The sequence below is a fragment of the Pleurodeles waltl genome, chromosome 3_1 (assembly GCF_031143425.1).
Source record: "Pleurodeles waltl isolate 20211129_DDA chromosome 3_1, aPleWal1.hap1.20221129, whole genome shotgun sequence".
Taxonomy (NCBI): domain Eukaryota; kingdom Metazoa; phylum Chordata; class Amphibia; order Caudata; family Salamandridae; genus Pleurodeles; species Pleurodeles waltl.
In genome coordinates this window covers 289,012,359-289,024,915 of record NC_090440.1, presented here as the reverse complement: position 1 = coordinate 289,024,915, position 12,557 = coordinate 289,012,359, and the positions used below count along the sequence as shown (strand labels likewise).

Below are 12,557 nucleotides of genomic sequence, written 5' to 3'. Positions count from 1 at the left end.
CCTTCCTCTTCCTGTTCCTCGAACTCCCGTCGGGCTGTCGGTGCGGACGCCATTTGAAGTCTTCTGGCTCGACGGTCTCGGAGTGTTTTTCGGGACCGGAACGCACGACAGGCCTCGCAGGTGTCTTCGCTGTGCTCAGGTGACAGGCACAGGTTGCAGACCAAGTGTTGGTCTGTGTAGGGGTATTTATTGTGGCATTTGGGGCAGAAACGGAAAGGGGTCCGTTCCATCGGCGTTCCTCAGCACGCGGTCGGGCCGACCAGGCCCCGACGGAGGATCGAAAAACTACCCCGAAGGGCACCGGAGCTCTTCGATCTTCGATGCGGTGTTGAATGTAAGTACGCCGATCCCGAACGCAACAATACCGACGAAAATCTTCCGAAATTAACTATTTTTTCTGTTCCGAAACTCGGAGCGACAGGAACACGTCCGAACCCGATGGCGGAAAAAAAACAATCGAGGATGGAGTCGACGCCCATGCGCAATGGAGACAAAAGGAGGAGTCACTCGGTCCCGTGACTCGAAAGACTTCTTCGAAGAAAAACAACTTGTAACACTCCGGCCCAACACCAGATGGCGAGCTATTGCAGAACATGCGTATCTACAGCGACAGATGCCATCGAACATATACATATATACAAGGCAAAGGATGCTCACCCAAGGATTTCATGGTATGACCAACCAGGCAACGGGAAGGCGGGTGGGACCGTGAGGAATCCACAGGTAGTTACTGTATCCACCAGAAAAAGCGTTACCGAAGGTAAGTAACTTATTCTTCTGATGGATACACCTACCTGTGGATTCCTCACCAAAAGAAGAGAGTCCCAAAGCAATACAATCTCCGGAGGTGGGTGCCCGAATGGTCAAACCAAGAAATCCTGCAGCACCGAGCGAGCAAAATGGCCATCCCTCCTAACCTCAGAATCCAAACAGTAATGTTTGACAAAAGTATGGAGGGACGCCCAAGTTGCCGCCCTGCAGATGTCAGCCACAGGAACACCCCTAGCCAAAGCTGATGAAGCTGCTTTAGCCCTGGTGGAATGGGCACGAAGCCCCACAGATGGTTCTTTCTTCGCCAAAGAATAGCAAACCTTAATACATAGAATGACCCACCTGGATAGCATTCTCTTGTGGACCGCTCTACCTTTCCTCTTCCCCACGTATCCAACGAAGAGCTGATCATCATGCCTGAACTCCCTCGTCCTGTCGATGTAGAAGCTCAGCGCTCTTCGTGGATCCAGCCGGTGGAGCCTCTCTTCCTCCTTGGATGGGTGAGGTGGAGGGTAAAAGGAAGAGAGAGTAATTGACTGCCCCAGGTGAAACAACCTTCGGAAGCAAAAGCCGCCTTGGTCCTTAACACCACTTTGTCCCTAAAGAAAGAAAGGTATGGGTGCTCTACACTAAGAGCCTAAAGCTCACTGACCCTTCTGGCCGATGTTATGGCCACCAGGAACACAGTCTTGAGAACTAGCAACCGCAAAGAGCAAGAATGCATCGGTTCAAAAGGGGACCCCATTAAAAACGTTAATACCAAATTAAGGTCCCACTGAGGCATAACAAATGGTGATGGTGGAAATTTGTTAGTGAGTCCCTTTAGAAACCTTAAAACAATAGGAGACTTAAAGAAGGACGGCTGATCAGGATGGCACAGAAAAGCCGACAGTGCAGATAAATAACCTTTGACTGTGGCAACCGCACAACCCTTCTGTGCCAGGCAAAGAGCAAACGACAATATGTCAGATAAACAAGCCTTTAAGGGATCAATTCTGTTCTCTCCACACCAGCATACAAATTTAGCCCAACGACTTGCATAGATCAATTTGGTGGAGTGTCGCCTGGCCGATAAAATAACATCCACCACTTCTGGTGGGAGAGAGAAAGCATTCAGATTGCCCCGTTCAATCTCCAGGCATGAAGATGCAAACTCTGGAGGTGAGGGTGTAGAATCTGCCCCTGCGACTGCGAGAGGAGGTCCACCCTGTAAGGGAGACGGAGCGCAGGGCACTGAGAGAGTTGGAGAAGGTCTGAGTACCACACCCTTCTTGGCCAATCAGCAGCTATTAAGATGACCTGGGCTCAGTCTTGGCGGATCTTCCTCAGGACTCGAGGAATCAAGGGTATGGGGGGAAACGCGTAAAGCAACTGACTCTTCCAGGATATCTGAAACGAGTCCCCCAAAGCTCCTTGCACCGGACACTGGAGGCTGCAAAATAGCGGGCACTGCGCATTCTCTTGAGTTGCAAACAGATCTATTTGTGGATATCCCCACATCTGGAAGATGTACAGAACCAGATCTGGATGAAGACTCGTGGTCAACCGAGCTGCGTCGACTCACGCATGTTCAGAGCTCCGGCCAAATGATGTGCTACTAAGCAAATCTTGTGGTCCTGAAGCCAGGACCAGAGTCAAAGAGCTTCTCTGCAGAGAAGATACGACCCCACTCCTCCCTGCTTGTTTATATACCACATCACTGTAGTGTTGTCTGTCAGAATCTGGACTGACTGACCGCGAATGGAAGGGAGGAAGGCCTTGAGAGCCAGACGTACTGCCCGCAATTCCAACAGATTGATGTGAAATCTCTGTTCTACCGACGACCAAAGGCCTTTGACCTCCAGGTCCCCCAGATGAGCTCTCCACCCTAGAGTGGAAGCATCCGTTACCACTGTGGCAACTGGTGACGGCAGTGAGAACGGCCTTCCTTGTGACAGGTTGTCAACTGCTGCCCACCACTGAAGATCCACTGCAGTGTCTCTGGAGATCTTTATCGATTCCTCGAGATCCCCTTTGTGCTGAAACCACTGCCTGCGGACGCACCACTGAAGAGCTCTCATGTGCCAGCGTGCATGAGTGACCAACAGTATGCAAGAAGCGAACAGACCGAGCAGACGGAGGACTTTGAGGACTGGAACTACCGCTCCATTTTGAAACATTGGTATCAACGCCTGGATGTCCTGAACCCGCTGGGGCGGAGGAAAGGCTTGATTCAATGTCGTGTCCAATACTGCCCCTATGAACAGGAGGCGTTGAGGGCTGCAGGTGAGATTTGGGTACATTGACTGAAAAACCCAGGCCGTACAACAACTGAGTTGTCGACTGGAGATGACGCTGCACGAGCTCCGGAGTCTTGGCTTTGATCAACCAATCGTCCAGATAGGGAAATACTGCTATCCCCCTTCTTCTGAGCTCTGCCGCTACCACCGCCATCACCTTTGTGAAGACTCGAGGTGCTGAAGTAAGACCAAACGGGAGGACCGCAAACTGATAAAGCTGCGATCCCACCACAAACCGGAGATACTTCCTGTGCGATTTGAGGATCGGAATATGAAAATATGTGTCCTGCAAATCGACAGACACCATCCAATCTCCTTCGTTCAACGCCAAAAGAACCTGTGAAAGGGTCAGCATTTTGAACTTTTCCTGCCTGAGGAACCAATTCAAAGCCCTCAAGTCCAAAATCGGTCTCAACCGACCATCCTTTTTGGGGATCAGGAAGTATCTTGAATAACAGCCCTGACCCCTCTCCGGCCCGGGAACCAACTCGATCGCGCCTTTTGCCAATAGGGACAACACTTCCTGTTGTAATAGGAGAAGATGGTCTTCCAAACAGACGGATGGGCGGGGAGGGAAGGGAGGAGGGAATTCCCAAAAGGGAAGAGCGTACCCCTTTTTCACGATGTCGATGACCCAGGAGTCCGATGTTATAACCTCCCACTTCGGAAGAAAATGGGCAAGTCTCCCCCCTACCAGAGACAAGTGGACAGGGAGTGGAGGAGGACTACGGCTGCTTTCCTTGCTGCACCCTTCCTGAGGAAAAGGAAGAGGCAGAGTGCTGCTGGGTGGCTCCTCTTTTCCGGACTCTGCCCCTGAAAGCTCTGTATGGCAGGGTGCTTGCAGTTTGTGGTGGTCCTTGAAATCTGCCACGAAAGAAGGAGCCACGTCCAAAACCCCTAAACCTCCAATAAGCTCTAAAGGAGGATGAAGCAGATGACTGAAGCCCTAGTGACCTCGCTGTGGCTCTGCTCTCCTTAAATCGTTCTAGAGCAGAATCTGCCTTTGTCCCAAAGAGTTTCTCGCCATCAAAGGGCGGATCGAGGAGAGTCGCCTGTACATCTGAAGAAAAGCCAGACGAACGCAGCCAAGATTGTCGCCTAGAAACTATGGTCGTGCCGCTGCCGCCTGAGCGTCCGCCAGTAAGTGAAACATTTCCTGGGACAAGTTCGGATGGCCTTTCGCTTCTTCCATAAGGGCATGGATGCAACGTCCCAAAATGCAGGTCGCGCTGGATGACTTTAAGGCCATACTACAAGAAGAAAAGGCCTTTTTAGCAGTATGGTCCATTTTCTTTGATTCCCTGTCCGCAGGTGTTCTGGGAAACAAGCCAGGAGAGGACCTGGATGAACAGGAGGCCTGAACCACTAACCTCTCCGGTGTCGGGTGTTTGGAGAGGAAAACAGGATCACCTGGTGCCGCCCGATAGCGTCGAGCCACCGCCCTGTTGACAGCAGCTGTAGACACAGGTTTCCTCCAGATGTCTTTGATAGGATCCAGAAGGTGCCTCATTAAAAGGCAGGAGAGGCTCTGCCGTCACAGATGTTGGATGTAAAACCTCTGTCAACAGGTTTCTCTTAACCTCCACAGCTGGAAGGGGGAGATCTAAGAAGTCCGCAGCCTTCTGAATTACAGCATGGAAAGATGCAGCTTCCTCAGTGTACTCTCCAGGGGAAGCTAGATCCCATTCCGGGGAGGTATCTATGCCACTCGCCGTATCAAGACCTTGAAAGTCTCCAGAAGGCTCCAAAATCTCACCCTCTTCCAGGTGCTGCCTGCTGTATTCTTCCTCCTCCAACAGGCACAAAGCCAGACGTCTAGATCGAAGCCTTGACTCGAGACCCGGCGTCGATAAGGCGTCGGCCGACGCCGAAGATCTTAGTCGGCGGCGAACCTCGGATCCGTCCGACACGGACCCTCCGGCTCCACAGGAACCTTGACTGTGGATTGGATCCGAGGCGAATCCAACGGCACCGTAGTGGGTGTAGTAGGCCTCCTAGGCGACATCAAGGGCATCGGCGCCGCTTCAGGTGCAGCAGATAAAAACAGTGTAAAAGGCGTCTATTTGTAAGACGCCGGAACGCCCAAATTAAAGGCCAAAGGGCCAGACGGACCTGCATGGCCTCCACCCGGCGCCATGGAAGAAAAAATTTTAAACATTGCGTTCAAAAACGCCGCAGGATCCGTTCCTGGAGTCGGAAAAGCCGGGTATTGCTGCACCGGCACCGGCGCCGGCATAGATGCCGAAGAAGGGCCAGGTAACTCCTGGCTAGGAGAACCCTCTGGCCTCTGGGAAGGCTCAACCTCGAAAACCGACCCAGGTGAAGTCGGGGTCGTAGGAGGTGGAGGGGTGACGGTCGGGCTAATCTCACACGTCGGACGGCGCCGAGTTGACGGAGATGCCGATCTTGACCTGTACTGTCCCTTACTCGATCGGCACCAGGAATCGTGATGGCGCTGAGAGTCACCATGGCGATGATGGGATCTCGAGGATCTTGAAGAGGACTCCCTCCGATGACACCTCTCCTTCTTTTTCTTGGAACGGGGCAAGAACAATTTTGCTTCCCTTTCCTTGAGTGCCTTTGGGTTCATGCGCTGGCAGGAGCCGCATGATTCGACCTCATGGTTGGAGCTAAGGCACCAGAGGCAATTCTCATGGGGATTGGTAACTGACATCCGACCCCCGCACTGGTTTCATGGTTTAAAGCCGGATTTCCTTGGCTGCGACATTGTAACGGTCTTTCGAAACTGTAGCTCCCTGTGAGCCTCGAAGAAAAAACGTTACTCGGAGGCACGGAAAAAAGGGAAATGACGCCTGCACGTCGACGAGGGCTTCTTATTGCCTAGATGACGTCATACGGCGTCGCGTGGAGTCGGGCGATTGTGACGTCATCGTTGACGTGCAGAGCTAGAAGAAATTTCCGTTGAGGCTGGCACGAGGGGAGAATTCTTTTGGTGAGGAATCCACAGGTAGGTGTATCCATCAGAAGTAAAGCATGCAGTCATCAAACAAAAACACAACAATACAAACGTTCCCCAACCGCCCACCCACACCAGAGGAGAAAAACCTCAGTGAATCCCAATCAGCTTCATAGAAAGTAACCAAAAGTGTGGTGTACACACTGGGGATGTAGCAACCCTCCATTTGTGTGAAACCTCGCCATTTCAAGAGTATAAGAAGTGGATGGATCATGCACCCAATCCAGATATATGTCTCATGGGACAGTCAGAGCAGCCATATTCCCGGAGAGGCAGTCAATTCAGCAAGGCGTGGTCCTCAAGGCAGCCATAGTCATGGAGAAGAGGAGTCTTGTGAGTCTAATTGTGTGAGGCTCGGAGAGCCGCTCAAAGATCAATGTCCAGAGCTATCTAGCCCCAATCTGTGCTGTTGGCAGAATTGTGCGGCATCTGTGGGGGAGTTAAAGATGTGGGTTGTGAAATTCAGTCCAATTCGCAGATGTGCCAGATAAAGCATGCTGTAGCGCGAACCAAATTTCTACAGCAACTTTTTAATTTCTGTGTACTTGTATCTTGCCTCCAGGACCATGGGAGTAAAGTCAGGGAAGAGTGACAATGTCATTCCTGGATATTGTAGTGGGCCTCTATCGCACGCCAAGTGCAGTATCTAGGTCTCGTAAATTGAGCAAGCAGTCAACTATTGGGCAAGGAGGTGAGCCTAGTATTGGCCAGGGGGCCTAGGGAGGGGTGAGCCCTTTCAACGACAAAAGGAATCTGAAAAAGACTCCCTGCCCAATAGGGCTGTCAGGAGTTGTTCTACAAATGTGTCCATTTGCCCAGTGCTTGATGCCTCGGCCACATTAGATATTATACGTTCTGACTCATCCAGTCTGGTGTTGGTCTGTCTAGGCGCTTGTGTATACTGTCGAGGAGCGTGGTCAGGGCATCAAAGTGTGAGTCGATTGCTCTGACGCCCGCCTCGCGTTCCATCATTATTGCCGCTGCACACTCAAGTTGCACAGCAGATGTGTGACCATCAGCTGCCTCCAACTTCATAGATTTTTCTGACCTTGCCATCTGGGGGTCTTAGTGGAGTCAAACAAGAGCTCAATCAAGAATTTGTAAAGCGCACTACTCCCCCGTGACGATCTCAAGGCGCTGAGGGGAGGAGAAGGAGAGGGGGAGAAGGACGAGGGGGGGGAGCTGCTACTGCTATAACAGTCAGATCTTGAGAAGTTTACTGAAGGTAAGGAGGTCTTTGGTCTGGTGCAGCTGGGTGGGAAGAGTGTAGCGGCGAGGTGCGAGAATGATCTACCACCGGTTGTAGTTCTGCATGGAACTTGGGGTCCATGCAAAGAATGAACAATAAAGGGGAGAGTGGTCAGCCCTGGCTGGTACTGCAGGTCACAGTAAACGATCCGGAGAGTGTTCCGTTGACGCGTGACTGTGCCAGAGGGTTGATAAATAATAATTTAATAAGGTCTCTGAAACCACGAGGGACTCCCATTTTCATTAGGAGAGCATAAAGAAAGGACGGTTGCGAGGGCAAGGTCGGCGGAGCAGAGATACCGGGTCGGGGTGTAGAAGGAGAGCTGTCTGTTGAGGTATTCTGGTCCAGTGTCGTGCAGTGCTCTGTGAGTGTGGGTGAGGAGTTTGAAGGTGATTCTCTTGTTGACTGGGAGCCAGTGCAGGTTTCTCAGGTGGTCTGTGATGTGGGAGTGGCGGAGGATGTCCAAGATGAGGCGTGCAGAGGCGTTCTGGATGCCTTGCAGCTGGAAGCTGTCCTTGTTTAGGGTCTCCGCAACCCATAATGCATAGTAGAGAAGTTCTGCTGAGCTCTGGGCCCAAAAGTATACATTCGCTGCTGGGGAAGGGAAGGGCAGACCTTCACGAACTATGTACAGTCTCCATGGGGTCAGTGATGGTCAACGTGGGTACTAGGGCTCTCTGAGTGTGAGAAAGAGCGCCAGCACCAAGAAGCGTGCATGTGTGTTGAACTTGACATACAATTTGCCCAGATGTAGCTAAGGGGAAAGGTAGGTTATGCCTCTCATGAGAATGTCTGAGGCCCCGGGAGGGGGATTCTATTTGTAGGGGAGTCAAAGTATGGTCGCGTCAGGACCACAGGCCCCTGAGGAACTCACCGCATGAAGCCATTGTCAAGCTCAGGAGTAGGGCAGTCTGTTAAGATGTAGGCCAGTAGCCGGACGCACCCAGCCAACTTGAGCGAGCCCGCCAGTCGTGTCTGGGTGGGGTCCTCCGTCAGACGGGCCCAAAGTGTCGCGAGGCCCATCCAGGCCGCAGAGGAGACAAAGGAGGCGAGCCCCAGCTCCAGCCAGCAGCCACCAGTGCAGCAAGGCAGTCTGCTCAAGCCACGGCGGCCCTGCCCTCAGGCTCCCCCTGCAGTCCCTGTCACTGCAGGCCCTGCGAGGGCCGTGTCCGGCCACGTCAGTCAGCAAGGCAGTCCCAGGCGCCAATGGGTGTTGAGGCATGACCCCCTCCACCAGATGTGGTGATTAGGTCAGCAGCTGGATGATGGGGGTAGGGCTGGATGGTCGGTCAGCACATGTTCGGCAAGGCAGCATGGAGCTTCAAAACCACACGGCCATCTTGGTCGGCGGTTAAGCCACATCCCGATTTTATGACACATAATGATAAGATATGAATAGGCTCAGATAGGATCTTGTTTAAACGATCACTTGAGGTAGTGAGTTGGCATGTGATTTGTGCGATTAGACTATAATTCCTGCTTTGTAAGATGTCATTATGCGTAGGCCAAAAAACTACATGTTCTTCTTTATACTTGGAGCCCTAAAAGCAATTGTCAAACAGATTAACTGAAAAGATCCCTAGTTGCAGGTATTTACCATCTGTATTCACCTTAGAACAACATCTGGAAGCTTTGGAAAAGCCTTTATATAAGGTGCCCATATGAAAACTGGGACAGAAAGTTTCAGAGCTGAGGATTACATTGCAAAACTGGCACAAATATATATTATAGAGTACAGTCTCTGTTAAATGAGGAGGTAAGTTGAACAACTAGGGCTTGACAATGCCTGGTGTTAGTACCAAAAAGTTCTTCTTGAGTGTAAAATGTCTTAACATACATTTTACCTATGCGCAGATGCTTAATAAAATAAATAGTAAATTAGCAGCTTGACAAAACCTAGATTAGTACAAAAATACACTTTCTTCGCTATCTACCGTACAGCTTTTGCTAGTAAGGAGTGGATAATTTAAAGTGAGGCAATAAAAAAGATCCTATACTGCCCCTCCTGGTAGTAATTGTCATCTTCTGCTACTGTGAGGCAGGCAGGACACAACATTGCATGGAGAGTAGGTATAGATAACAAGCAACAACCTGCGCACGAAATACTCAAGAGAACACAATTATGGCACATTACACTCATTATTACCAAGAAATAAAATGAGCCTTTAAAAAGGCAGAAACGTTTAATTATGAAAAATTAGTAGGATAAAATAAAAGGCACATAAGAGATATGATCTGTATGCAACTGTAATGGAACTGTCTATCATATGGCCACCAATTTCCATTTCTTAATGCTTAGCTAGATATACCTTCTTTTTGTACCCACCATATAAATTGAGGTCTCTTTTGGGGATTTAAAGTATGTGGGACAGATACGAACATCACAGAATTCATGTTATTCAGTTATATTTACAAGAACCCTTTATACCCATGTCACTTTGCTTTACCTTCTAGGATGAAGAATAAAATCTTTAAATGTGTATGGTCTCTCCATTCTTGGGTGTTCTGTCTGAAAAGAAACATTTGTTTCAGGATACATCTTTAACATCAAACGTCTTAATAAAAAATACTATACAATCAAAATACTTTGTCTCAGGCATAATCCATTCTAAAAAGAGAAACATATTGCACATTAAGAAAATAGAATAGAAATATGGATGAGGTAAGTATGTCCTGTACTATGTAGTCTGGATAGAATGGATAAATTAATTCCAAACAATAAGGTTAAATAATGTGAAACACAGCAAACTCATCTCAAATCAGTCATTAAACAAATATCTAAAATCAATAATAATGTCAGCCACAACCCGATTGTTTTCATTAATAAAGTATACAAGGAGGATTTAGGGATATTTTTAAAACAAATAGAACTGTAAACACACTTTTTTAAAGAAATGAAACCGAAAAGGCTGCAATGTTTTTTCTTTTCAATTATTTTTCACAATGACCCGAGTAGAGTGGAAGAGATCAACAACACAGGGAACAAAGTAGAGGAAAGCAAAGCAAAGGTAAGAAAGGGTGGAATCTGAGGATGAAATTGGGCAGAGCTGGAAAGGTTTCAGATATAAATTGTACTTGGGGAAAAGGGAGGTGGGAAGTGGGAGATTGAAATGATCCAGAGGATGTAAAGGCAGTTTAAACCTGCCTGCAAAGGTCTGGGAAAAAACTAGGAAAAGCTGAAGGTGAACAGAGGTGGTCGGGTTAAGAGGGAGAACGCCCAACGTTTAAACATGGGGTAGAAAAACCAATCTGAAGAAAATATTTTTACTACAAAAAGGGGTTTCACCAGGTTAGTTACGTCAACCTGGTGAAAATCATTCTAGGTGAAAAATGTGTCCGAACCAGTTCGGCTAGGATTTCTGTGGCAGTTACTGGGAACGGGCTAAGGAGATCACAGGCTTCTAATAAGGAATGTTAACCTATCTTACGAAATGTGCTGGCAGTGGAGGGCAAACTACTGGACAAGACAGAAATATATTCCTTCACGTGTTTCTGTTGAAGGAGAAAATAGTTCCCTTCTTTGTTGCTAATAAATCCTGAAATAAACGAGGTCCACAAAAACATACATTCTTTCTTTCTTTCTTCCTTCCTTCCTTTCTGCATGTTTATCTTAAACATGTACATTGTTCCCAGTCTGTAAAACTTATCTTAAAGTTGGGTAATGCAGGACAGTATTGACATGTTTTGAATAAAGTTGTCCCATGTTTCAGATAAGCACATATAGTATGATGTTATATGGGGTCATTAGGACCCTGGCGGTCCAACCGCCGACACCGCCAGACTGCCACCAACCTGCAGCCTGGCAGTCCCGGCAGCTGTAATCCGCCAAGGCAGCCTGCAAGCAGCGCTGCCCTGGTGATTACGAGTCCCCATCTGCCAGCCTGTCCATTGCAGTTTACACACCATGGTAAGGCTGGCGGAATGGGAGACTTGGGGCCCCTGGGAACCCTTGCATTGCCCAGGCACTTGGCATGGGCAGTACAGGGCCCCCATGCACATCGCGCTTTCCACTGCCCGAATTACAGGCAGTGGAATGTGCGACGGGTGCTGCTGCACCCGCTGCACTGCCACATTGCAGTCGGCTCCATTAGACACGCCAAGAAAATTGCTGCTGACGAGTTGATGGCGGTCTGAGTTGTACTCAGCCACAGAGGCACTAAACTCAGCGTTGCAGTGCCGATTACAACTCAGGGTTCCACCAGCCTTTCCATGGCGGTCACCCCGCCATGGAAAGGCTGGCGGAAAGCCAGTGCCCGGGGGCACAAAGGAGTGCAGTCAGTCCTCTTGGGGCTTTTAAGAGGTTGCTGGTCCTGCACCCACCCAAGCCACCTTCCTCACCATTACCACTGAGGACACTAGTGAGTATGAAAAGGTGACATTAACATGTAGCCATTGAATAACATTATTTTTCAGTTCTGTAAAAGATTCCGAGCTATTTGCCACAAACAGACTGGCCTCAGAAGAAAGATATAGGGCCCCATACATAGATAATGCACTCCTTCACTCCTTTCAGAACACCATTCTACACTGCATCAAATCATTTCTCTTCTGACACAACACTGGAGCCTGTCACAATATACACATCAATTCTACTTTCTTCTTCCTCACGAACACTCAACATCGTCCTGGCAATTCATTGATTACCTTGGGAAAGTCGGAAATGTTAAACCATTACATTCCTTCCCCTGAGATATGTACTACTTCAAAATTGTACTATAACTATGATGAGCTCAATCCAACTGAGAATGTAAATAATAGTTCTGTAGCCAGTGACAAACATGAATTTCCTTGCCCACATATAACTCATGAACTTTTTGATAACCCAGCAGCAAGCCAACAGCCTTTTCCCAAAAAATGGAGTACTGTCTTTAGACTTCTCATAGAGTCTTTGATGCTAAGTCAGTGGTTTTATCCACTTCTCGTACTCTCTGAGATAGTTTTGGACCTAAACCGAATTTGCTGGTGTTCAGTTATAGAACATTGTACACTGGGATTACATACTTTGAAAAAAATTCATGATATAGGGCAAAACTGAATGGAGGAATATGGCGGAAGGCTGAGACTCTGTGGTGAGTGCTCACTTCTCAAGTTTACAGTGCAGCATAGAGAGTTAGATCCTAGCAAGTACTGCAAATAATAAAAATATTTATATAAGGTAGACAACTGTTACCTTGCTTTGTCAGCACTCATTGTAGGTCTATGTCTCCACTATCTGGCAATGTGGTCTGGTCTTGAGCAACCACTGACCTCACCAGAGATTGAAAGGACGCATGGAGGTTTC

The 12,557-nt window shown here is 48.7% G+C and overlaps 1 protein-coding gene across 1 annotated transcript in view; it reads right to left on the bottom strand.

Annotated features, from left to right (window-relative positions):
* Positions 1–12,557, bottom strand: part of NEDD4 (NEDD4 E3 ubiquitin protein ligase) — a 1,239,834-nt gene that overhangs the window by 887,001 nt on the left and 340,276 nt on the right. The window contains exon 7 of the mRNA XM_069222425.1: positions 9,724–9,785. Coding sequence (XP_069078526.1) covers positions 9,724–9,785 — 62 coding nt within the window. The remainder of the gene's footprint in view (positions 1–9,723; positions 9,786–12,557) is intronic.